The 27,513-nt window shown below is 34.3% G+C and overlaps 2 protein-coding genes across 2 annotated transcripts in view; both read right to left on the bottom strand.

Moving 5' to 3' along the window:
- LOC125679644 (low-density lipoprotein receptor-related protein 4-like) overlaps positions 1 to 27,513 on the bottom strand; it is a 408,142-nt gene that overhangs the window by 218,963 nt on the left and 161,666 nt on the right. The gene's annotated exons all lie outside the window — the stretch shown is intronic.
- Positions 1 to 27,513, bottom strand: part of LOC130052395 (low-density lipoprotein receptor-related protein 2-like) — a 199,338-nt gene that overhangs the window by 56,453 nt on the left and 115,372 nt on the right. The window contains exons 14-19 of the mRNA XM_056157240.1: positions 26,516 to 26,689; positions 25,655 to 25,825; positions 25,277 to 25,450; positions 22,634 to 22,813; positions 22,356 to 22,464; positions 21,986 to 22,151 (exon numbers count right to left, since the gene is read on the bottom strand). Coding sequence (XP_056013215.1) covers positions 21,986 to 22,151; positions 22,356 to 22,464; positions 22,634 to 22,813; positions 25,277 to 25,450; positions 25,655 to 25,825; positions 26,516 to 26,689 — 974 coding nt within the window. The remainder of the gene's footprint in view (positions 1 to 21,985; positions 22,152 to 22,355; positions 22,465 to 22,633; positions 22,814 to 25,276; positions 25,451 to 25,654; positions 25,826 to 26,515; positions 26,690 to 27,513) is intronic.

Raw genomic sequence — 27,513 nt, 5'->3', positions numbered from 1 at the left:
CGGGTTGCACAATGTGCAAACAGTTTATAAAATGCTGAATGACTGGTGGGCAAGCGACAATAGCGTCCCTGTAATAGTACCTACTTTGTGTAATCAACTCCTTTCACACCTCTCACTTGATGTTCCTCAAACTTTGTACATTTGTTAGGGATACATTGAAAATGTGCGTGTACCTTTTTGAAAGTGATCAGACATTTTTTGAAAAATTTACATGTAGTTAAACTTCGTCATTTTTTAAGCATTTCTTTAATCGACAGTATCTATTTTGTGTAATCAATTCCTCGTATACCTCTAATTTGACATTCCTCAAACTGTGTACAGTTGTTATGAATACATTGAAGTTGTGCATATGTGTTTTTGAAAGTGATCAGACATTTAAAAAAAATGTACATGTAGTTGAACTTAAGTCATTTTAAAGCATTTCTTGAATAGATGGTAACTATTTTGTGTAATCAAATCCTCATGCACCTCTCACTTGACATTCCTTAAACTTTTTACAGTTGTTGTGAACACATTGAAGATGTGCATGCGTCTTTTTGAAAATGATTATACTCTTTTTTTTTTTAATTACGTGTAGTTGAACTTGTTATTTTTTATGCATTTTTTTGTATAGGTGGTACCTATTTTGTGTGATCAACTCGTGCACATCTAAATTGATATTCCTCAAACTTTGTACAGTTGTTATGGACACATTGAAGATATGCATGTGTCTTTTTGATTTTCAAAAAAATTACATTTAGTTGAACTTTGTCATTTTTTTAAAGCATTTCCTGAATAGTTGGTACCTATTTTTTGTAATCAACTCCTCTTACAGCATTTATTTGACATTCTTCAGACCTTGAACAGCTGTTATGGAAGCATTGTAAATGTGCATGTGTCTTTTCGGAAGTGATCAGGCATTCTTTGAAAAATTTACATGTGCATTGTGAAGTTGAACTTAGTCATTTTTTAAGCATGGTACTTTATGTAACCAACTCAGCTTTTACTTAACATTTTCCAAACCCTGTACATTATAGATGTTATAAAAACATTGAAGATATACATGTACTAACATTTTTAAAATGCTTCTCTTTTTCTTTTCTTTTTTTGTTGAAAAATTCTACCTTTAATTTGTAATTTTTCCAGTATGTTTCTACTGTTGTTCCTATGATAGATAACATATTTTACAAGAACCTGGTCATTTCTGTTTTGAATCTCTCTTTTTTTTAATTAGTATTTTTGAATATGTTAATTACTTGATATGTCATTGTTCTTGAAATTATATTAATTGAATTATTATTGTTTTTGTTTTGTAATATGACAGTTTATATAGGATCCCTTAATTTCGAGCAGACAGTGCCAGAAGTGTGCCGCAAGTTTGCCACAAACTGTGTGCCAGAGGTGTGCCGCAAGTTTGCCGCAAACTGTGTGCCAGAGGAAAAATTTGCATACGAAAAGTATACTTGCGGCAAATATGCCACACACTGTGTGCCAGAAGTGTGCAGCAAGTGTGTGCCGCAAGTTTGCTGCACGCTGTGTGCCAGAGGAAAAATTTGCATACGAAAAGTATACTTGCGGCAAATATGCCGCACACTGTGCCAGAAGTGTGCAGCAAGTGTGTGCCACAAACTGTGTGCCAGAGGAAAATTTTGAATACGAAAAGTATACTTGCGGCAAATGTGCCGCAACTAGTTGCGGCAAACTTGCCGCAAATGCGCTGCAAATTTGCAGCAACTGTGTGTCAGAGGGCTTATATTTTGGTAAGGGCATGTACATGCTACCTTAAACACGACTTTAATTCACTGGGTTTCTAACTATTTGTAAAAAAGAAGTGACCTTGAGTATGGTCTTTGCTTTCATTAAGTTGTATTTATCTTGATTACGCTTCTGTCCTTCAATACAATTTTTTTTTTAAAGTAAAAAATAAAACAATGACGTCAAATAAAAAAGCCCAAATTTTCATCCACTAAATTTTAAAAACCTTCAACATATCACTTTTTGTTCTAAAAAAGCTATATGGAGCATTTTGAGAGAGAAATTTAGTTCTTCACAAAATCCTTGCATTATATGTTTAATGACAATGGAACCTAAATGAAAATTGCTGTGTTTCCACTAACTGTTTTTAAATTATACCTCCTACCCTAGAATTAAAAAACGTATATTGTTAAAGAGATTTTTCAATAAACATTGTTTTGAAGTTCACACTTGTACTCATTTCAAAGTAATTAATATCAAGCATATTTAAAAGTACCAGTAATACTGTAAACTGAGCCCTTCAAATCAAATATGTTAATGTACCTGCAACTTTAAAAATATAGATCGTGATTGGATTGTCTCTTTGTGTTCTTTTGAAAATAAAGGTTTGAGAAAAAAATGATAATGTATATTTTACCAATCTACCCCAGTTTGACTTAGATCTTCATAAATACCATAGAATTTGCGAAATGGTGTTGAAATATATGTACCATCTACGTGTTTGTCAGTAGCTTGCCTCGATTTGAAAACTGACCATACACAGAACAAGCTCTTGCGTATCGAATCAGTTGAGATATATAAACACCAGCATATTGATTTTTCGCCCATACAAAATATACGCTTTGATAGTGTGCAATCAATGCAAGAACTTTTTACAAATATTAACAATCTTATCATAATACATTCTTTACAGGAATGCAATTTTTATAAACAAAATGAATGCATTTATGACCCAACTACTTATGTATACAGAATCATCTCTATTTTCACCTATTTACGTATTTTCGACATTTATTTTCGTCGGTTAGGGCGTTAAAGGGCATCCTGTGTCAAAGATCACAACACCCTTGTCACGCAAAAATAGTTTCCCTAACTTTCGAAAAAGAGTAGGCTCACTGGGGACATCAGGTAAATTCCAACACTCACAATCAAACACATTTTAGTTACTGAACCGCCGTAAAATGACTCAAATAACGCCAAATCAGCATAAAACTGTAATCAATCAATCATGGAAAACTATTCCGTGAGGATCTGGGTTAAAATATGTCTTTCTTTCAGCACTTCACCAGCAATGGTGACAATTTAATGAGATGACTTCAAAGCCTTTGGATACATTCTACTACTACTGAACACTTTTTGAAAGGGGTATTAGCTATTTTGTCCAGTTTGGATGGACCCCATTTGAAATTACTCAGGTTTTCAACATGGGCAGCGTAATCCTGAGGCGAAACGATGTCAAAATAAGTATCTTCCTTTGTGATGTTTTTCAAGCCATTGGTATGCATAATTTCTGTTACATGAACTTCCCAGTCTCTTTCCGTCAAATCCAGGGTTTGTGGTAATAAGGTTTTAAATTGAGCTCCCGTATTGTTTTCAAAATGATTCCAAAGATCGATCAGTGAGAAGAGGTGTTGGTTTAGATGGATGTTGTTGTTAAGCTTGCTGTAAATATTGTTGATACCGATGGAGCTGATGGCCGTGCTAATTCACTTTTTATTCTGCGGTTAAATCATCTCGATGTTCAATGTCGTCTAATTCACTTCGTAACTCTATGATTGATTGGATGTAAGGTGGTTTGGGTAATTGTCCATCCAATTCATTCAGCATGGCATCGGGTACTAATACCATGTTACGTCTCATGATTTCTACTGGGGTATTTGGTGTTGCAAATTTTGTTAATTCCAGAGATAAATGAGTTTTCTCCTTCATAACTGTTAATGGTTTCGTGAGAAACAAAAATGGGGTTTAGTAAAACATTTACTGGACCCAGCAATGTGTCTATGTTTTTAAGACACGTTACTCATATTCACGTGTTTCATTGACTGGGATATTAAATGTGTTTAAAACTGAGGCATGATTTTGAAGGATTTCGTCATTTGAAATGACATTTGGAATATAAGTAAGGTTACAAATGTGGAATTGATGCCAAGTTCGTTTAAAATACAGTTGTAATAATGAACCTTACAAATACAAACAATGTCGTTAAAAGGTCAACTGGAACCAAAACATACTCCTCATGTAACCTATCTTTTTCTTTTATCACTTCTGGTTTATTGATTTTAAATATTGCAGCGAAAGTACATGATTTGTCGTTTATTTTTCCTTCTATAGTTTTCAAGTGAGGACCTTCTAATTTACATAATATTTGTATGGGTATGGAAGATGTGCATATGGCAAGGGTTTTGATTTTCTTTAATTTTAAAGATACTTACAGGTTGTCGAACTTATTGGGTTTTTTAAAAGAAATATTCATACAATGCAAAAAAGTATGTAACACCATGATGATGGCTGATACTACCTGAAGCAAAGTTCTACAAATTATGGCTTAAGAAAAATATCCTATGTAAGCATTTCCACGGGCGTATTGTGTACCGTTTGCGGTACTCATGTTATAAATACATCTTGAATTACATTTGGTTATGCTAGAATATGTATCAGATTATAGGAACATGACGAATTGGACGTAAAAAATTACACCTATTCTAAATTGATTGTGTTGTTTCTTAGTCTTATCTCCAGGAAATTCAAATGTGTAATGAATGTATATTTCACCACTTTTTACACATACGGTATTCATTCAACATTTAAGAGGAGGGGCCTCCGTAGTCGTGTGGTTAGAGCACTGCGCTCAAAATCACACGGCCTCTTACCTCTGGTCGGCGCGAGTTCGAATCCCGCTCGCGGCGATAAGTGAGAAAGTTCCCCAGTTTACTTTCGGTAAGTGGTCTCTTCCCAGGTACATTATATCTGGGTTCTCTCCTCAACCAATAAAAACTGGGCGCCACCAGATAACTGAAAAATTGTTGAGTGTGGCGGAGAACAGCTAAGCAATCAATAAAAATGAAGATATTGCCCAAAATATTAGAATGTGTATTCTTCTGATATTTTTTCATTGATACATTTGCATTATATCATAAGGTATTTGTAGAGTAGTACATACAGTACTGTAGATTTGTAAGCAATCGAATTGATCTGTAAAAAATGATTTAAATCTACATTGAATCAACAGTTTTAAAGAATGGTAAGTTCTTTTAATCCTTTCAATTCTTTCACATATTTTCGGCAACAATTCTACTGTCTGTTGTATCCCATTTGTCATGATACACTGCAAATAGGTTTTCAGTTCTGAGTACCTTTACTCCCAAATACATGTAGCAGAGTGTCTGTACTCAAAAATTACTGTCTCACATGGGATTAGTGCATGAATAGAAGTACCATTTTTTGTTTCAACTTATAACTCACATGAGAACTATATGTTTCCATATTGATCCTGATATGCATGATCTAACTCTCCGAATGACTTAAAATAAGTAAAATATATTTTAAAGTAAGTAAAATATTTAATTTTAGTCATTCATATGTATTTCAGTAATAGTTTTCACATTTTAATGAAATGCTAAGTAAGTATTATCACTGTTCGTTATCTTCACCTTACTTATCATTATCGTTATCATTTGTAGTAAAAAAAAAAAAAATTACTAAGTAGAACTTTTTAAAGAGCGATTAAAAAGGTCTGAATATATTACTGGACTCACTAACCTCACCGATGAGCATTATGCTGGGGTTTTCCTTTCTTTTATCCTATAAATATTTTAGCATTAACAATTACTTTAACAAAATAACTGTTCACTTATTTTTTCTATGTTCGTCCTTTTCAAAACGTTCACGTTGTTACCTGTATCTGTATATGATTATGGGCATACATGTATATGCAGATGTATATAAAGATCAAATTCCAACCCCTTTCATCTACCACAAAAATCATTTTTCTGTACATTTTTTTTTTATTTCTATACATGAACTAAATGTTCGAAAAATAGAAATGAATCATTACATTCGTAATCAAATTGTATCTCGGAGAAAATGTCGGTAAAAACTGAAGTACAATTTACCGAAGAGAAATTAGCGGCGATGCTTATTTGAGGTTGGAATTAAGAGAGAAATCCACGTGGTAGCAACATTGGTCAGCCTGCATCTCTACTGCTCTAGTTCCGTCACACGCATCGTTAAAACAATACTCAGATGTTCTCTGTTAACCATGTATTCTTGCTGAGAGGATCTGACAGTCCTGGTAGCGCCAACTCACACAGGGAATGATGGCTAATGTTCTCAAGCTAATTATGTGTCAAATCAATAGATTATATGATAGGATTAAATTATTATTCACAGTTTTGAACGACGAAGAGGTAAATTCCTAATGTATAGGAATATTCGTGTATTGTCTTGTTAATCGGAATTAGCACTCCAGATAAATAACATCAGTTTAAATTAGTCACGCCTGTTCTTTCAGTAAATATGGATCTTTAAGCATGATCGTATCAAAGTTTCACATCTAAGCATATAATTATGAAGTTCACACATTTTTGATTCATGAACAGAGTATTTTATTGCTAAGCTTATTCTTGCTTCCAGGATCATTTGAATACATAAAAGACCTAATGTGCTTATTCTGTGAAAAGTTTTGAAAAGTCATACATTTGCTATTGTTGATTTGAGAAAAGTTCTATTTAGGTGTATTGTGGATAAGATGGCCTATATTTAGCCACTGTAAAATGAGTTTGATATTTCATCACCGAGAATGTTGCTTATGTTGACGGTACATATTCCATTGTTAGTACATTTAAGTTTAAGAAACTGGCATAATGATTTGGAAGGATTGTCATATATAACCCGCGTTGGTTTAAAGAGACTATGATGGGCATTTTCCATAATCAGTTGATTGATTGATTGCGTTATGTTTAACATGTAAAACTTATACGGTACCAATTTTGATGCACCAGATGCGCATTTCGACAAGTTATGTCTCTTCAGTGATGCTCAACCGAAATGTTTGAAATCCGAAATAACAATGAAGTTTTAGAGCTATTACAGGGAAAACAGTGTGCCAAAAAAGTGGAGTAAAATTCGTCTAAGGATGAGAGCTGTGCGTGAGGGAGATAATCCTTAAATTTCAAATGAATTTCTAAATTCTATAACAACAATTAAATATACATCCGTATTTTCAACCTAGTAACGAGGTACTTAGCCACTGGGCTGTAGAGACCCTCGGGGACTAACAGTCCACCAGATAAAGCCTCGACCCAGGGGTCATAATGTAAAACTTATACAGTACCAATTTTGATGCATCAGATGAGCATTTCGACAAATTATGTCTCTTCAGTGATGCTCAATCGAAATGTTTGAAATCCGAAATAACAATGAAGATTTAAAGCTATTACAGGGAAAACAGTGTGCCAAAAAAGTGGAATAACATTCGTCTAAGGATGAGAGCTGTGCGTGAGGGAGATAATCCTTAAATTTCAAATGAATTTCTAAATTTTACAACAACAATTAAATACACATCCGTATTTTCAAGCTAATAACGAAGTACTTAGCTACTGGGCTGTAGAGACCCTCGGGGACTAACAGTTCACCAGCAGAGGCCTCAACCCAGGGGTCATAATGTAAAACTTATACGGTACCAATTTTGATACACCAGATGCGCATTTCGACAAATAATGTCTCTTCAGTGATGCTCAACCGAAAACATCCCTCTCGAAAAAATTTCACTCATACGGAGACGTCACAATTGCCGGTAAAATGCAACAAAATTTAGGCCTATACTTGGCGCTTACGCCGTTGAGCATAGAAGGATCTTTATCGTAAACCACACCTGCTGTAACTCGGGGCCTCGCTTTTTGCGGTCTAATCCGAAGGACTGCCCCATTTAGTCGCCTCTTACGACAAGCAAGGGGTACTGAGAACCTATTCTAATCCGGATCCCCACGGGACCCCATGATCAGAATTCAATCTATAATTTTTGGTTTTGAAAAGTTCAAGCATGGGTTAGCTTTGGTTTCTTTAAAACCGCTCGTGTGATAGCTGTGTCAAACCTAAGACGTAAACGCTCTACGATTAGAATAATTACGCGTTCTTCGTATAAATAGTTTAAAATAGAGGTCCCGTGTCGCGCCAGACGTTGGCGCGTATAAGAATTTTCACTATTACGGCCATGAGAGATAAACATCGGTCTAAATTTGTGGCATTTCACACACGGCTGACGACGTCTCGATATTAGTGAAAATTCTCGACTGGACTTAAAAATAATCTAGCCAACTAACCATTTGGAAATTCAGTGCCCAGAGCCCTGATTCAGTGATCTGGTGGTCTAGGTAAATGTGTACGTATAGCTGGGTTGCTATATAATGATGGTAAACTTTGTTCAACTCGGATATACGAATACGTAGTTTCTTCGAATCGATCTACACCTTCCGAGTTTAAATTTGTATAAAAATATTTCCTTTTTATAACGATCCTACAATGATGATTTTCGTATGAATTTAATGCACTATGAAGAAATAATTCGTATATTAAAAGTGTTGACAGATCGACAACATGAAATAATGTATCACAACAAAGGTCGACAGGCTGATACTAGCAATCGTTAAAAAGGATCAGGTCCGACAGAAAACAACAAATTGAATAACTTCAGAGATTGATATCAAATTTTATAATGCAATGAAATAAATGTATGAAAGGTGGAGATAACGAACAGTGATCAATCTCATAACCCCAACAAGAACTATAAAACAGGAGGCTGGGCAAAACGGACCCCTAGATATACCAGAGGTGGGACCAGGTACCTAGGAGGAGTAAGGTTTCCCTGTTGACTGGTCACACTCGCCGTGAACGCTATATCTTCATCAGATAAATGTATATGTATTTCAGAAGTCGAAAGGCTGATACCTAAATAAAAAGGAATTATGCTTGTCACAAGAGGCGATTAAATGGGATGGTCCTTCGGATGAGACTGCAAAAACCGAGGCCCTGTGTCACAGCACGTGTGACACGATAATGATTCCTCCCTGCTCAAAGCCGTAAGCACCGAGTGTGGGTCTGAATTCGGTAGCCCTTCATAGGCAATGGTAATGTCTGCGTATGAGTGAAAAATTATCAAATGGGACATTACGTGATATACAATCAATCAAATCTTACAAATCAATGTATAACCTTTATAGCATATTGATAAATCAGATACCACATGCGGCAAATTAATCATTTTTTCATCATGTATTTCTACAAGCATGTTTCGTATGCCTCAGTACAATATAGGTATGCCTCGTCATCAACCAAATCTATTAACACATCAACTGGACTACCCCTCAAACTGAAAACATTTGCATTCATATTAGTGGTCATTCATTTTACATCCTATCAACCCGTCGAACTGTCACCCGAACGACCTGTTAACCGGTGACTTATAAACCTGTCGATCTGTTAAACAGTCGATGTCTGTTGTCTCGTCAACCTGTCTATCAGGTCTACTCCCCAACATTGTGCAGTCCTTACTTTAATTTTACTAGTAAAAAGTATAATCTTTTTTCTTCATTGCGCATTAATCATCGCGCTTGACAATAATAATAATAATCAACATTTCACACGATCAATCCTCGCGATAAATCAAACATCAGACGTATTGAGATCATTAGACAGTTGTTCCTTCAACAAAAATGGAAAAAGGAAATATGATCATGATACAAGATTGTCGTGTTCAATTGCATTTTTTAAAAATGCAATTAAACAAACATATCGAAAAGTTTTGATGTAACATGTGTTGCACGTTTGTCTAAGGTAAGAAAGACAAAATGTCGTGCATTTTACAGACACATAAATGGGTTCATATCAGCCACATCATAGCTTTAATGTATACATTTTTAGCTCCTTTTGGACCAAACAGGGTTAGAGCAGATGGCGACGGATTTAAACTTATTTTATGGAACTTTAAATGATCGATTAGGATAAGAAACATTTCTAAACCCATCCTTCAAACATATATCTATGACCAAAAATGATATAAAAGTACAAATATGAAAATGGTCATTGTTACACAAAATGGAACACTAGATTTAAATAGCAAATATTACTGACTTGAACAATGTATTTAGTGACATTGTTATTCATTTGTGTTGTTAGACATTTCATGAATCTCATTCAATGGATCTCATTTGAATCCTTATGCTTTTAAATGTATGAATAAACTGTATTGGATAGATACTTATTCTCAGTATATATATATATATATATATATATATATATATATATATATATGGTGGTGTGTGTTATTCGTTTATGTAATATATGTCTCTTGATAAAGACGCGGGTTGCGTCGAAAATTTGAGTTTTAAATAACCAACAGTGTCGTGGCCTTTTCAGTGATTTTATAAATTTCTTTACTGGCCTTGTATCTTCTCAGTTCCGACACTTTAAGAAAGTAACAATGTATCAGTGCATTGATGATTTACACTGGCAATTTTTTGTTCCGTATTATTTTTCACCATGCTCATTGGAAAATGCTTTTCGACAGATATAAAATTGTCCAAAGTTGACCTTTTTGCTGCTTCAGAGAAATATATCGATTCCTATTCGCCCATTTAAGATAAACACAAAATTAGATTGAGGTCTGAAAATGATCAATTGTTTTAACTTGGTTCCAATGTTAAATATTCACTGTCCCTTGTCCGATCATATCTTTATAGGGAAGGTAACTTTAAAGAAACAATAGGAAATTCTCATTATGGTCAAGTGTTTTTTAATCTAAATAAACTGCTCAAGAAATGCAAATATATTAGTCATTCCATAAAAGAAGACATTAATCTAAACTTACCAAAACAGACGTTTCCATGCATAGTCATAATTGTTAAACACAGAGTGATCCACCTCATTGTTAATGCTCAGGTAAAACAAAGCACCCATACGAACTGACAGAAAGAGGATACCCGAAATGAAGTCAAAAATTCTTTGTCAACAGACATCTGATCAATAAGGAAGTTTGGTTCTGTTCTATTGAAATATATTGAAGTGTAGTTATCTACAATGCAGTGCAGATAGGCAAGATAAAATAAATTGTCTTGTATTTATAAAATTGTTAAAGATTGTGTGATCTGCTATTTAACTTAGCATATTCACATGGAAATTCGACTTTGGGCATATAATGTACATACTTACACACTAGGATTCTCTAAAATGTAGCATTCCAATAGCGAAAACAACTCCGTATATGATTAGATTTATCACTTCGACTATAAAATTGTGGAATAACCTACCATTCAGTATTCGAAGTATTCCAACACTTTCTCTTTCAAGAGTGCCATCAAAAGTATATATTCCATCAAACCTAAAATTATTTTAATTATGGCAATCGAAAAGCAAATATACTACATTGTCAATCGCGAAAGAAAGTCAGTAATCTTAATGCTGATTAACTTCAACACTTTCTTAGGGAAAATCCTACTTGTGACTTGTGTTAAAATAGTCCTGAAACCACACTTCACTTTTGTCTGAAGTGTCCAAAATATTGTCCACAAAGACAAATACTGATACAAAGTTTTAATGATCTACGATTACAATTACCTTTATCTTTAGAACTTATTTGTATGGTGACAATAATCTCAGTTATAACCAAAATGTTGCAATTATCAGAATTGTACATAGATTTATTTTAACTACAAATATATTTGACTAATTTTTTAAAATCGTTCATTTTCATACCACATAACCATCTTGTTTATATGTTTTTTCCTGTGTAGTAAATTTCTATATCCATACCTAAATTATATTTGTCAGTCATACATCAAGCTGTAAATTATCATAGAAATGAAAACTGTTAAACACGTCAATGTATATAATAGTTATTATTTCATTAACTATATCTGTATGGCCTTGACCAAGTATATGAATGGAAAGGGCTTATAAAGGTAACGCCTGCTGTTCAATCCCTTTATGTGTTATACATAATACAATATTGTTTAAATACTTACACACCCGTTAGATTTGTAACTGATCATAACGTGTTACATACAATGTCTACTTCTTTACAACTTGAAACCAGAAATCAAAGTCTAATGTCTAAGGCTTGTTGTACATTTTTTCTACAGTGAGAGAAATACGCCCCGTTATACATGTTGGAATAATGGCCTGTTTATGTGATATTGGGAAAATGCATCACAGAGTCAAATATCATATGTTTAATATTCTAATATAATTTCATAATATTATTCATCATTCATTATTTCATTGGAAAACCTATACGGTACCAATTATGATGCACCAGATGCACATTTCGACAAATAATGTCTCTTCAGTGATGCTCAAGCCGAATTTTTGAAAATTCGAAACAACAATAAATTTGTAAGAGATAAAAAGAAACCAAGAGTGCCAAAAACTGGAGCCAAATTCATCCAAGGATAAGAGCTATGCATGAGGGAGATAATCCCTAATATAACACTAATAGCATCGTAAACCGTTCCATCCCATTCATATTCATTGGGATGATTGCTCATTGGCCCAGAGATAAGTATGAAAGGTAAAATGATTTGCGTATGAGTGTCAGTTTGCAGCTATACGGTTGGATGAAGTTCGTGAGTTATCTTGTGAGATTTTGTTTACTTGTTTGTGTGCTATATAAGAACGATTCGTGTCATATCCAGACTAAACCCGATACCACTCTTACTAGAGATAGAGAACCGAGATTGTTTTTTCGATAACACTCTTACCCAGACCAAGTGATTATATATTTACGTACAAAATTATTTTCAAGAAATTTTGTTTCACTCCGATTTCCCCCTCTTTGTTTTAGGATATTGGAATTGAGATAAAAAAGAAACTATAAAAAGCCAATCACCACTTTGTGTTTTCTAAATACATTGAGACGTTTACAATGTCGTTGAGATGGATGCATGAGTTCCTGACCAATATAGGATAAATCATAATTCTACGTTGTAGTTTGTTTTCGGTTCTCTTCCCTGTGATGAGTACATTTGCATGTTGCAACTATGTTCTTGTATGACATCTCTATTCAAACAAATAGGTCTACATGTATATGTACTATAGATCTTGTTTCATTTTTGTCCGTTCTGAGCAGATTTCAATCATACTTATTCAGCCTGGTGGGTGTAAACAGTTTATAAACATTAATCGGTACACGCTGTCTTTCGGTCACGTGACTACGGCTGAGTTTTCTGTGTATCCAATATTAAAGACTGCCGCCGACTCAAAGGGAACAGTCATCGAATTTAATTTGGTCCAGAATAGTAAAATGTTATCAAAGAAAATGTCAGAAAATGTCAACAAACCGGCCCAGGATCGTGAAATGTAATCAAAGATTGGAAATGTAATGAAGTGAACATCTCATATCTCAATTGCAATAAAAGAGAACGACCAACGAAAATAAATTCTAATAAAACAAATTGATTTAAGATCAGCAATTGCAAATATAGAACGGTTGCGGATCGTCAAATGTTCATACGGTGAACGATTTAAGATGTTGAATGTAATTTAAGAGATCAACTTATGGTCGTCAAATGTAATGATAAACCGATTCAGATGCATAAAAAATAACGGCGTGAGTACATCTGCACAAAACTGAGCTTTTTCACATGCATATTCGTGAACGGTCTGGGTTTGATAAACATAAAAAAGGAAATAAATAGGGAAGTCATGTGTAGTCACTGACAACTGTCTATGATCCTAAATGTAATCAAAATAGTTCTCTAGGATCTCAAATGTATCAATGTTACCGATCTAGGATCGTCGAATGTAATCAAAGAGAACAATCTCGGTTCTCCATCTCTAGTAAGAAAAGAACGGGCTAAGATCAAAAGACTGGTCTAGAATCTCAACTACAATCAGTGTGCGCAATCTAGAATCATAAAATGTAATGAAAGAGAATGGTGTATAATCGCAAACGTGATAAAAGAGGACAATCTAAAATCATAAAATGCAATAAAAGAAAACTGTTTAGGATCATGAAATGTAATAAAAGAGAATAGTCTAAGATCTTGCAAGTCGTTGCTTATGGATGTTTTGTGTATATAGGTGAATGCGACTGATGGTATAACTTTAACAATCTATGTGAACGGGTTTTAACTTTAAAGCTATTGGTGTCTATATTACAGCCATGCTAAACCTATATTCTTGGCTTAGAAGTTCAGAAATATATTACCAGGAGCTTACTTTATCTGAGTAATACGGGACAGGGAAGGACGAAACGCAGAAAATGTGCAACTTTTTAATGAAAAAAATTCGCATGTTTTTACCCACAAACCCCGATTTATTTCACAAATGCACAGCGAAGATAGTCAAATCACAAATTATAAACAGTCTTAGGAAAACATAGCATTACTAAAATGTGCATTTCATCTTATGTACAGGATTTCCCTCCAAAACATAGATCATGTTTGCAATGAAAGATAGGTAACTACAACTGTTCTAATGGAACCCCTGGAGGCGGATTTGATGGTGAAAATTGTGAAAGAACCAAATAGATATTAGAATGTACATGGGTTTGAGAAAGGCATCAAATGTATATCTTTTGAGTTGTAAGTAGTATTACCGACATATGGGGGAGGTAAACAATGGGGCTATGGTGTGAGAGAACAATAGGGAGGATAAGAGAAGGACTACCCGGATTATTACCTCCCATATGGACAATAGAAGAGTATTATGGGTCAGATCAAACCCTTAATATAGCGCAGCAGAATATACTAACAAAATACAATTAAACAATCGAACAAGATTTATTTACAAATAATAATTGAAAGATAATTCTAATAATGTAAATCTTATACGTTACCAATTTTGATGCGCCAGATGCCCATTTCGACAAATAATGTCTCTTCAGTGATTCTCAACCGAAGTTTTTGAAATCCGAAATAACAATAAACGTGTAAGAGGTATTTTAGGGAAAACAGAGTGCCAAAATGTGGAGTCAAATTCGTCTAAGGATAAAAGCTATGCATGAGGGAGATAATCGTTAATTTTGAAATGAATTTCTAAATTTTATCACAGAAATTAAATATACATCCGTATTTTCATGCTAGTAACGAAGTACTATAGGAAAATATTAACTTTCGGTAGTTGAATAAATCCAAACAGAATTTACACACACAAAAATACTAATCCAAAATCGTACTTCCCAGTGAAAAAATCCAAGTGAATAGAGAAGTGTCTAACCAGAGCTTTTTTATACTAAGAATTTCAGTGTATATTTAATGGGAATGAAATGTCTAGTACAATCTTGAAAGACCCTGATGCAGCCATTACGTAATCCTACAACTAAAATAGCATGATCTAGAACATTCAGGTCACAGTTGTCAATGAAATATAAACATCACTTTCTAGAACTATCTAGGTCAAATAGCTATACACAACAAGGGGAATGAATGACCTCCTCCTGACCTTGAGGAGAGAGCATACCCGTCGCCCTGCCCTACTTAAAACGGCAGTACCTCTCGTATAGTGGAAGATGCAATGGGGGTTTCAATGATTTCAATATTTGGGTTGCAAACAATGGGGGTGGGGGATGTGAAATGTCTCTTCTGGGATTTCCCCGTCCCCTTGGGAATTCCATTGATGTATATGTATGGATTATACTGCGAGGAATAGCAAAAGGACCGTTTCGGATACTTACCGCTAATCTCTGTTCTTTCGTTCCCCGCGCGGGATTTTCAGAGATAAATAACACACAATACAACAAACATGGGTCCCTATCTGGGACTTTCATAAAACGTTTACACGGCAGTGATCCCTACATTGTCCATATATATCGTAGTAAAATTCTTTACTCTTGTGTGAAAATTTAATGAACAGGATTATGGGGAACGACGTATAGATTTAAATATCACCTGCAATATAAATATAGGTTTACACATCGACATACAAAGAGGGAACGGAAATCTGTACTAGATTTAATTTTACACTAGTTTGTTTATGGATACCTTAGAATTAGCCAAAACAGTGAAATGGCCTTCATTCTACCGTGTGTAGATGTGTGAGGGAGACCATCTCCTTCAGACATCTACACACGGTCATCAAATGGGAATTTAAAACTCGCTATTGCATGAATGTTTTCACTTATACGTGGTTTTAAGTTCAGATTTTCTCTTCGGTGTAAACGTATATTGTTATGAAAGGTAGTAAAATACAAACACTTTTTGGCGTACTTCCCGCTGTGTTGCCCCGTTTCTACTGAGAACACGGACTAACGGTTGAAGGTAATTCATTACACTTATTTTTTATTTAATGGCTCGCTAAAACACCTCTTGTGGAGTATGATTTAACCATTGAAAAAGTGAAACAAGCTCTCAAGAATTGTATATGATTTTTTGTGATTTATCCCAGAATGATAAAAAGGGTACTTTGTTTGCAAATACGATACTTTAGGGTTCAAATTTTGCTGTGATTTAATGCATAATATGAATATCTAAGAAAACATGCCAAAATGACTCAGATAGACATTCTAACTCTTTAAATGAAAAAATATTTATGAAAATTGAAAACGTTATTTGCTAATAAATTTGGAATATACGGATAAAATCTTCAAACAGCATGTCAATTAGAAAAGGATATATAAGAGAAATATATTTTAAAAAGAAATTGAAATGAAATGGTCAAAATTCAGAAATATTCCGAATTTTAAAATTTGTCAAATAGTATCTGAAATATTCAGATATGAACGTCAAATTCCAAAAATAGGTCACAGTGACCTACTTTTTGTCGACACACTCTGAAGACTCAAGACCCATCAACTGACAAAGTTTGATGATTGTAAGTCAAATACTATATGGAATATTCAAATATAGCCATCAAAATCCAAAAATAGGTCACGGTGACCTACTTTTTAGTCAACACACTCTGAAAACTCAACATGCATCAACTGACAAAGTTTGATAATTGTAAGTCAAATAGTATCTGAAATATTCAAATATAGCCGTCAAATTCCAAAAGTAGGTCACGGTGACCTACTGTTTGGTCAACAAACTATGAAGACTCAAGATGCATCAACTGACAAAGTCTGATGATCATAGCTTTCATTGAGTCTAAAATATGCATCTAAAATTGAAAATGTGAAATTTGAATGTCTGCAAAATTCAAAGAGTAGGTCACAGTGACCTACTTTTTTTATAAATATGTTTTGTGGCCTCTACACGCATCAACTTACAAGGTTTGATGATTCTAAACATCCCGGTATTTGAAATAACAACCTAAAATATATTCATAAATGATTAGCCATAAAATTAAGAAAGTAGATCATGGTTGCATACTTTTTACATGACACAGTTTAAAGTCCCATGATCCATCAACTGACAATTTTTGATGATCATAGGCTCAAAAGCGTCCAAGATATGCATCAAAATCCATTTAATAATAATTACCTGCGAAATTCAAAAAGTAGGTCACCATGACCTACTTTTGAAACAACATGATATTAGGTCTTAAGGTGCATCAACTGACAAAATTTGATGATCCTAGTCCTTATACTAGGCAAAATATCAAAGTTTTAACAAAACAAAATTTAAGGTCAACTTTGAAGTGACCTTGAGACAACACCCTTTGCCCCAGGATGATGCCTTGAACAATTTTTTATCTACAACCTAGCCTTATCTTTATGCATAAGTTTGGTGATAATTTGCCTAGTGGTTCTTGAGAAGAAGATTTTTTAGCAACCACTACTTTTGTTTGCATTTTCCTAATTATCTCTTCTTGTTAAAGGGTCACAACCCTAATTTTAGTACAAATGAAAGCCCTTGGGCCAAGGATACTCTGTAACAAATTTGACAAAAATTGGCCAAGGGGTTCTTGAGATATAGTCCTTTTTCCAAAAAGTTGACACACACCACACACCGCACACCGCACGGCAGACATATGTCCATATGATTAGCTCTTTGAGCCTTCGGCTCAGAAGAGCTAAAAAGTAGTCAACGAGAACACTATAATCAGAAAACTACATTCCCTTGATGTATAATGATTTACAAATTAAACGACTTTATAAATGAACGTAATTTCTTGATCAACAGTGCATACAATGAGCAACAATATGACCATTTTAGTAATTTCTCTCAATTTTGATCGGGATCGGTACTTTTTCTCCAGTTTGAATATGGTAAAATTATATCTAAATTCGATAATTTCGTTTTAATTACTTTTTATAATATATGTCTTCGATCTATCTCTTTCCTAAGTGACATGTGTTGTTGTTGTTTTTTTAAAGATTTTATCTGTAATTTTTTACCAAATAACGTTTTCAATGTTAATAGATATTTTTTTCAAAAAATTAGAACGTTTATATCTGAATCTTTTAGCCATGTTTTATTAGATATTCATATCATGCAGCGAATCACAGCAAGAATCTATTATTTGCTAAAAAAAAAAAAAAACCACCTTTTTCATTATTTATGGGAAAATCACAAAAAATTCATATATTTCTCGAGTCGGTGTAACAAATTGGCCGCTATAAAATGATATCATAATGACTTTATGCATCAATTTTCAGTCAGCTACATGTAGCAACGCCCCCTTCCTCCCCACACAATTGTGTTTTGTTTCTTAATATGAGGTACTTTTTGCGTTACTATCACACATGCGACGTTCGTTGTTTTTATATGCAAATATCTAATTATCAGCTGGACCTTTACACAGTAGCGGTGAATGCTAGTGGATGAATTAAACTTTATTGCTGAGTGTACAAAAGGATAACACCCCCTCCCTTACGATTTTGGTGTTGGACATAACAGCTTATTATGCTAACCAATAATTTCTATAAACAAATATGAAGGCAACCCTTTTTTCATTGCCCCCTCTCACTTTCACAAACGACGGTAAGTGCCTGATTTCACTATCTCGTATACGTCCGTGTGCTTGTTTAATGAAGTTACCCAAGGTAATTCGCGACGGAATTGAAGACGAAATAACTGTTTCGTATTACAACCAACAACAAAAACAAAGCTGAAATATGCCAGTTTTTGAATGTTGTTACTTTCTCGGATTCTGAGGCTTCACTTCTTTCCAAGCAGTCTTACTCCAGATGAAGTCAATGGTCAACAAATAATAGAAGACACCCACGATACAACGGACGTCTTTGAAAAGTACCATCTCTACAGATAAAAAAAAACTTGGAAATCACATTCGGGGTGGCAAATTTGGGGTATTTACATTGATACGATTGAAGAAGAAATCCATCAAATTCTTTCAGTCAGATTTGACCCGATAATATTGTATAGGGGAAAAATCGTAGTGGAAAATTTTTAATATATTCGCAGTCTAGACAAATCCGCGAATTTAAGAAACCGCGAATATTTTTATTTTCATTGTTCTTTAATACACAATGTGTTTAAAGATTAGAGGCTTATAGTGATTCGAATTCGCGAATTTATGAACCCGCGAATGTGTCTAAAATGAAAAAAAAAAAAAAAAAAAATTATAAACTGTAAAATTATTTCCCTATACAGTAATCTCAACAAAGAAGAAAAATCAGCGTTGCAAACATTAGCAATCCGGAATAATATTGTCAAAAAAGAAGTAGACAAAGGTTCTACTGTTGTTGTTATGGACAAAGACAAATGCTTAACAGAGGTTTATTAAGAATACCCGGACGAATACTTTTATAAAGTTACGGTCTACCCACCAAAAACATCTATGCCAAGACTACCAAAACCATCCAGAAAATGAACAAGGGTTAAATTGGTTACAACGTTTAAAGATGATTAGTCCCGTGATTAGAGACCAGGACTATTCTATCTACTGCCAAATCTTCACAAAAAGACATGCCAGGCCGTCCTATAGTCAGTGTCATCGGACATCCCACGGAGAAAATCTCTGAATATATTGATTTACATTTTCGTCAGCATGTAGATTCGCTGTCATATATGAAGGGCGCGACTGATCACCTTAAAAACCTTCATTGTCCTGCTAGATCATATTCTGCTTGCGACCAGGCATTCTATATCACTTTATACTAACATTGCACACGATGAGGGCATCGATGCTTGGAATAATGGGGTAATTCAAGATAATTCAACTGAAAATTACTTCTGCAACATCATTCTGATTCCAGGCACAAGCAATCTGAAATAAATATCGTAAAAATACCATGGTACGTCGTTAATTATATCTATGTCATATGTACAGGTCGGGTCTTCAAACAGTCCGTTGGAATTGCCATAAGTACAAAGTGAGGTCCTTTATGAGCTGACCTGTTTTATAGTATTGTGAGGTAGAATGCATTCTAAAACTTGTGCATAAGAAATATCTTGCACTGACCCTCAAGTCAATATTTAGATGTATCGACATTTTATCTAATAACGATATTCTTTTTCATTGATTCTCAGTTAATTCGAAACAAAGACACCATAGTCTTTCACGCCTGGTTCGTGCTTAAATATTTTATTTAACAAAGATGTTAATGACAAACTAAATACTTAACTAAAATTTGCAAATAAAAAAACTACTCAACTTTATGACAAACTTTTGATTCTCCATCGTCAAATTCCCATATCTATGTAACAATATTCCAGTATCACCGGCATATGGTGCTATGTATCTCATTTGGTTTTATATGCAATTGCTCTTTCTGCGTATGGTCAGTTTTTAAATCGAGACAGACTACTGACAGATACTTGATGTTACTGAATTTTGACAATCTCATTTAAAGACAGCTTTAGGCAATGTGTTTGTTATCTTTACAGCAACCTGTCAATGGGTAGAATACTGTCCGACACGTTCCATACGATCGAGGCCGCTCTTTGCATACCGAGTTTGACTACAGATTACTCCGTTTACCCAAACAAGATATATGACTCACAGTCGACGTGACCGGTCAATGGGAGATGCATATTCCTTCCAGGTACATGATCCACCTTTGGTATGCCCAGGGTTCCATGTTTGTCATATTTTGAATTTTGTTTTCTTGATCGTAGTTATGAGATTAATCATAATGCTTCTTGACAACGTAAAGAAGGAAGCTGTACAGAAAATTGCAACTTATCAATTATTAATAACAAGTGTCAATGGCGATATATAATGATAAGACTATACCGAAACACAACATGGGGACGAAAGGTACACGTCAAGGCTTCCAGCACATCACTACACATATGTCCTATAGGTTCCAAGGCATTTTTTGTCTGTAGTCAATTTGGATTTATCAATCACTTACAAACACATCACATTAACGAACGCTATACACCCTGAAAAGGTAATGAAGGTCTCAATAGTGAAGCTATAGCACTGCAACACACAACACGTTTTAATACAATTCAAAATAGGATGCCTAAACACCCTGTATAAAAACAACAACAGTAGGTTGTTGTATAGTTGTGTAAAGGATTCGTTGTAAAAACACGTTTGTTTGTTTTTTTCTCATGGAGGGTGAGTGGACAGAATATCTGCAACTCTATTTATACAATTATACTAAACGGACCATTTACTGAGAGTGTTATTTGTTGCTGACAATTACCATTATCGTGTTGTTGGTGCTGATAGGTTCTGATAATCACTGAACTTTTGCATTCACATTCAAAACATGAATCACTCACATTACTCATTAGTATCATCATTTATACTATTAGTATCAAACAGTGATTTTACGAATAATTTAATGAAAAGATTAAGGAAAGAGACCAAAAGGAGATTTTCTCAGACAAAAATATATATAGTGTTTGATATTGTTTTAATTTTCTCAATAAGCTGAGGAACAGTATACATATCAGAAAAGAAATCTTGAAATAAAATACTTGAAAGGAAAAAAACACACTTCTATCATGTTTATTTAAACTGTGGCACATTTTCACATCTGCAAGACCACCAATAGCCACATCATTTACTAGCACTTATCAGTATCGACAGTGCATTCCTCAGCACTTATCAGTAAATATCAGTAATCACGGAACAAACCAAGTACATATCAGCAATATTTAGCACAAACTAAAATTAACAGTACCAACAGTAAAGGTATTAGTGAATATCAGAATTTATCAACACCAATATCACAATAATAGTAATGAGCAACAAAAATTATACTTTCGGAACATTTTCCGTCCAGTAGTGTATGATCCTTTCAGAATGATGAGAAGAGTAAGACTCTCATTGTTCATATTTGTCCCTAAAAGATGGAAAATTATTGGGGAAAAAATCAGGCAATTCAATCATGATATGTAAAATAGGGATTGACCCAATGGGTATCAAGACAGTTATGGAATGTAATGTTAAGTTATAAGTGTGTTTCAATGGCCATTTCTTCGTATTCTGTGACGTGCAATTCATTTACACTGCTGTACACATTAGGAACCAGCCTGTCCCGGAGGGATGAATTTTCCAGCCCAGTTAAATACCCGCCATTTAATGTTGAAATTGGATCTTCTACAGTTGCTTCTTCGGATTCATTTCTAGGAAATAAAGCATATAACTTAGCGATTTATTATAATGTAGCTAATCATACATGTAGTTTCATAGTATGGAAAACAAATGATGAACTCATAATGAGTCTCAATTATTGAAAAAGGATTATTTCAGTAATTTAAACAAACATTTCGAAAAAGAAGTGTACTCTAGAACTGTCTTTCAATTTTCTTACTCAAGCAAAATATTACCCCTGTGGTTTTCTTCGCCTGACGAAACAAACACTAACTACAATCGCAGTGACAATCACAATGACTGCAATTGATGACCCAACTCCAATAACGGTAATGCCTTTCTCCTCTAAATAAAAAAAGTCAAAAGGGATGTAAAAGCCTGTTACGTAAGATTTGTAAAGTTCTGATCAGGGATACTGTAGTTTGATATAAATAAATAATGCCATATGACTAAAAAAATGGAGACGTTTAATTAAGGAGTTCCATGCAAGATATTGAGGTAAATATGTACTTACCAGAAATTTTTACACAAACATCATCACTATTCCTGTTCCAAGCCCCCGATAATGTACAAACTATCTCTGAATAGCTTGCTGTGTATCCCTTGTGACATATTACGTCACATTTTTCTCCAGTACGTCCCCGGCATAAAGAGGATATATTTCCGTTCTTTAATTCCAATGGACATGCTATTTCTGCATCAGAATACAAAATGTATTGCTTTATATAATTTCATATAAAAACAATTAGGAGCATTCAATGACATATGAAATTGAATTGGTAATGCAAGAGACTATTCATTCAGAAATATATCGCAAATCATACTATCATATACGTTTGGTATTTTTTCTCGGGATATCTTTATTTTTCAGCAAAAAAGAGGTCTAAACGCATATAAACCAATCTTGATTTTGTTTATAAACAGTGATGTATCGATGAAAAACCAACAGAACAAATTAAATAAAAGACATAAAGTACTGTATAGGGAAAAATAAATCGCGGTGGGAATTATCGCAATATTCGCGGTCTAGTCAAATCCGCGAATTTAAGAAACCGTGAATATTTTATTTTCATTATTCTTTAATGCACACTGTGTTTAAATGGGGGGAGGGGTTATAGTGATTCGAATCCGCGAATTTGTGAACCGCGAATGTGTCTAAAATGACAAAAGCCGTGAAAATTACAACCCGTAAAATTATTCTCCTATACAGTATATCAATGTGGAATCACCATTGCTCGTGGGGGTAAATCTTCGTGAGTAACCAAGCTGGTTTGCGGGGATTCTATAGGTCACTTCAACCGTAAAACCAATCCATGCCAACTGGTCAATTGATAGGGTTGGGTATTGTCTAGAAATTCCGTATCGTCATATATTGCGATATTTTAAACGGTATTCCAATATGTATTGCAATATTTCACTAAGATTTAGAATGATCTTGCCTTATCAAGTAAGATAATATGTGACCCCAATCAGCCACGTACCTCAACAATCGCATGACTCTACACTAATTAAGTGTTTTGGCGGTGTAATACGAGGTTATATTATTGAAATAATCGATATGATTTGGGAACAAATATAATTCTAATTGCATGAAAATCCACCTCATCAAGGAGTCTTATTTGTACTTTAAAATTACCATGCAGTTTGATAATTTTATGATGATTTGAGCATATCCCCTAAAATGCGTTTGTGAAACAATAGGTAGATAAGAAAAAAGTATTTGTCTCTAGTATATCTTAAAGCTTTTGTGTTATATTTTGAATTCGAGGGTTGTATATGGCGACAAACACAGGGTGTTTAACCTGTATTTTGCTTTTAAAGCGTGGTTTGATTGAAGGTGTCAAGTACATGTAACACTTATATGTTTTGATTGATTTCATTATCGCTATAACCCAAGAGTCTCCTCTTTAAGGTTTATTTTGAATTCTTGAGATGCGGCTTTCTTGTAGTATATCTCTGTTACTCGTATTTCTCATATTCCAAAGTGTTTGTCGGTTTGATGTAGGTTTCAAAAAACAGGATGCAAGTTGCCTCAAATCGCTTTCCTTTATACACCTTACTGTCCAAGCAAGTAATTATTTAAAGTCAGCAATACACAATTTAAGCAGTTGGTGAGTAATATTAACTATAGTGAATTCAATATATAACGGATTTCTTTCTCTTCTCTGCGAAATAAACTAATCCTTCACCACGATAACGCCCTTGCCAATGACACATGCGATTTTAGTTTAGGAATCCCGAACCTAATTCCAAGCAGGAATATTTTGCCGGTATATCGGTACTAAAAACTTATGTTAATACATTTTTGTCAAAGAACCACAGTAGACTAGAATATCAATACAACTGCGCAGCCCAATCAATTCACACCTACCGGGAAATTACAACCGATGCAAATAAAAGCGCGTTCCTTCGTGTAGTTTCATTATTAAGTTGTTGCTGTTTGGCATTTACATTGTATACACGATTTAAGAATGATTAAATGAAAACAAATTGTTTTTTGTGTTCTGAAACAGACAACTTCATGAGTCCATACCATATTGATAATACTGTCTACATATACCTCATGTAATCGGGATGCTTTTTTCTAGCTTTAAAAAACTGAAAATTGTTCCAATGTTCGTTGAGTATAAATTCGTTCGTACGAATGATCCGCGAATATTGATCCTCACGAACAAGGAGATTCAACAGCAATCTAAGTGCTTTACGATCACTTGCACAGCATAATATATTCTTTATCATGAACAGGTTAATGTAACGAACAGTGATTAATTTCATAGCTCCTATAAGGGATACAAAATTAAGATTCGGCAAACACGGACCTCTTGACATACCAGATGTCCCAGTCCATTCGTCAAATCCGCCCTGAGACTTACTATATTTCAATCAGGTAAACGGATTAGGCCGCAGTCAATCCGCCCTGAGACTTACTATATTTCAATCAGGTAAACGGATTAGGCCGCAGTCAAAACATAGCGTTAATTTGCAAGAAAGCTATCTGCAGATTCATTATTTTCTTAATTTAATTAGATTTTTGGATATCCAATTTATAGTAATCGCGATTTTACGTTCTCACAAATTGACGTTGAACAATGATTTCTTTGAGTTAAGTACTCGTTTAATTTAAAGAATCCATAGCAGTGTAGAGAAACAATCTTACGTTTGCATAATAGATTGATGTTTTCGCTCCAAGTACCGTCTGAGGTACAAACAATGTTTCGAGAAGTGGACGGTCTGTGACTACCGCTACAGGTAAATGTGCAGCTATTTCCAACTCTTCTCTGGCAACATTGTGCAAGCTCTCCGTTTGGGATTGTTGATGGACATAATAGCACTGCAAAAATTGTACAAAGTAAGATTTATTCCAAACTGTAATTGATAGAAAGTGGTCAATTCCTTCCCACGTCTGTTTTACTCAATGTATGTAGGACACCAAATATATTCTAAGGAGTTTCCAAACTTTAATCGAGGGATGGTTGTCATTTCCATTCTACGTCTCACTTATTTGGTTGTGTCTTAAACAATAAAGCATGCTCACCACATAAATCATTGATATTATGACTCCAATCGCCATTTGTGCCGCAAGTGATATTTGGAATAGAGGGATTGGTTTCCAGACGACTGTTGCACTCATATCTACATGTATCACCGGCATTTGACTCACAATCGACAAGACGTCCGTTTTGTTCGATCTTGGAACAACGCAAACCTGAATAAATGATATCGTAATGTTCAATGAACTTCGGAAGATGATCCCAGTATTTCCCAATATCTTGTATATAATGTTTGAAATTAATATTCTGTTAATTTCGTAAAATTTCTTCTTTCGTTTTCCTCAATACCTTGTACATCATGCAAATGATATTCAGTTAATTTCATGGTATTTTCTCGTTTTCGGCAATATCCTTCACATTCATAAAAATAATGACCATAGAATTTGCGAAATGCTGACTTCAACCGAGACAGTTGAAACCCCTGTCCCATGATATAATGATATAAATGATAGAACGAAGTTATTTTGGAATTAATGGAGTCGAAATGTGTATATTCTATACATATTTTGTTACTCTACTCTACACAAGAAATCCGTTTAAAAACACAATTTTATTTGCCGCATATATTAAATTTTCAGTTACGAAATATCAGTATGATGTAAACATCTTATTTAGTGTGCTTCAAGATAAATGAACATACATGAATAAATTAATCAAGTTTATGTTGAAATAGGAGAATAACTAAAGTGTTTTGAAAGGAATACCATTTGCAATATATAACTTTCATGTTCTTTACTTGTTTGTTTATTTTTGTTTTCTTCTTTTTTATAAAAAAGCTTCTAATCTTCTAGTACTTCATTGAATGAATATATGAAAACTTCCTTGAACATTTAATTCTTTCTTACGTGTACATAAATCGCTCATATTCTGGTTCCATGTGCCGTCATCGTTACAAACTAAGTGCTGTGACGTAGAGGAGGTATTACCTTCTGTACAGGAGAACTTACAGGCTTCACCCACCTTTCTTCCACAACTTGAGGATAACATGACGTTATCAACGGACGGAGGGCAGAATATTTCTAGAAAAGACACAAATCCTTCATCCATATATAGTAGAACTTCCTTACACGCACGCAAGCACGCACGCACACGCACACACGCACACACACACACACACACACACGCACGCACGCACGTGTGTGTGTATGTGTGTGTGTGTGTGTTTTTTCTACCGACATTTCTGAGGTACCATATATGTTTACACACCAACAGACTGAGGTATGTGTGAAATGCCGAGGTACTTTTTTCCGTGTCCTCTGTTTTTGTGTGGATATTCTATGGTGATTGCATGCTTTCAATGTCTCAGTTACCTCGGTATGCCGTCAGTTTACTGACAGGTGTGTGACCTGCCTCATTCGACTCATATTTTACCACTTTCAACTTTTTACACACGCTTTTCATATCCTTCATCGTGATTGGATGATTTTTTGATTGGTTGACTAGCTGAAACTCGGAACTCGTTTAAATACTTTTAGTCTCCTCGGGATTTTACGACTTGGATCACAACGATAACTTTTAAGGTAAGACTTTAAGGTAAGACTATATATATATACCTTATGTACCTTTGACAAAGATTTATAATTCTACAAAGTTATGCAGATTTTATTGAGATATCCACGCGTCTTATCGTACAAAAATGGCCTTCTGTTTAAACAAATAGGTTCAAATAGGTTCTTGAATTTGAAGAATATTGTTAGAAGACAATCAAAACAATAATTGAAATAAGTTTCAATCAAAAACTGGAGTCGGTTACGGTTTCCTTCTATTTGTAGGTACTATATGTTTACGTTAAAAAAATTATCTAGCGAGAAAATTCGGACGGTCAATATCGAAAAAAAAGGTT

This window comes from Ostrea edulis, chromosome 2 (genome assembly GCF_947568905.1).
Source record: "Ostrea edulis chromosome 2, xbOstEdul1.1, whole genome shotgun sequence".
Taxonomy (NCBI): domain Eukaryota; kingdom Metazoa; phylum Mollusca; class Bivalvia; order Ostreida; family Ostreidae; genus Ostrea; species Ostrea edulis.
The sequence above is the reverse complement of the archived record's forward strand: the minus strand, read 5'-3'. Positions and strand labels throughout refer to the sequence as shown.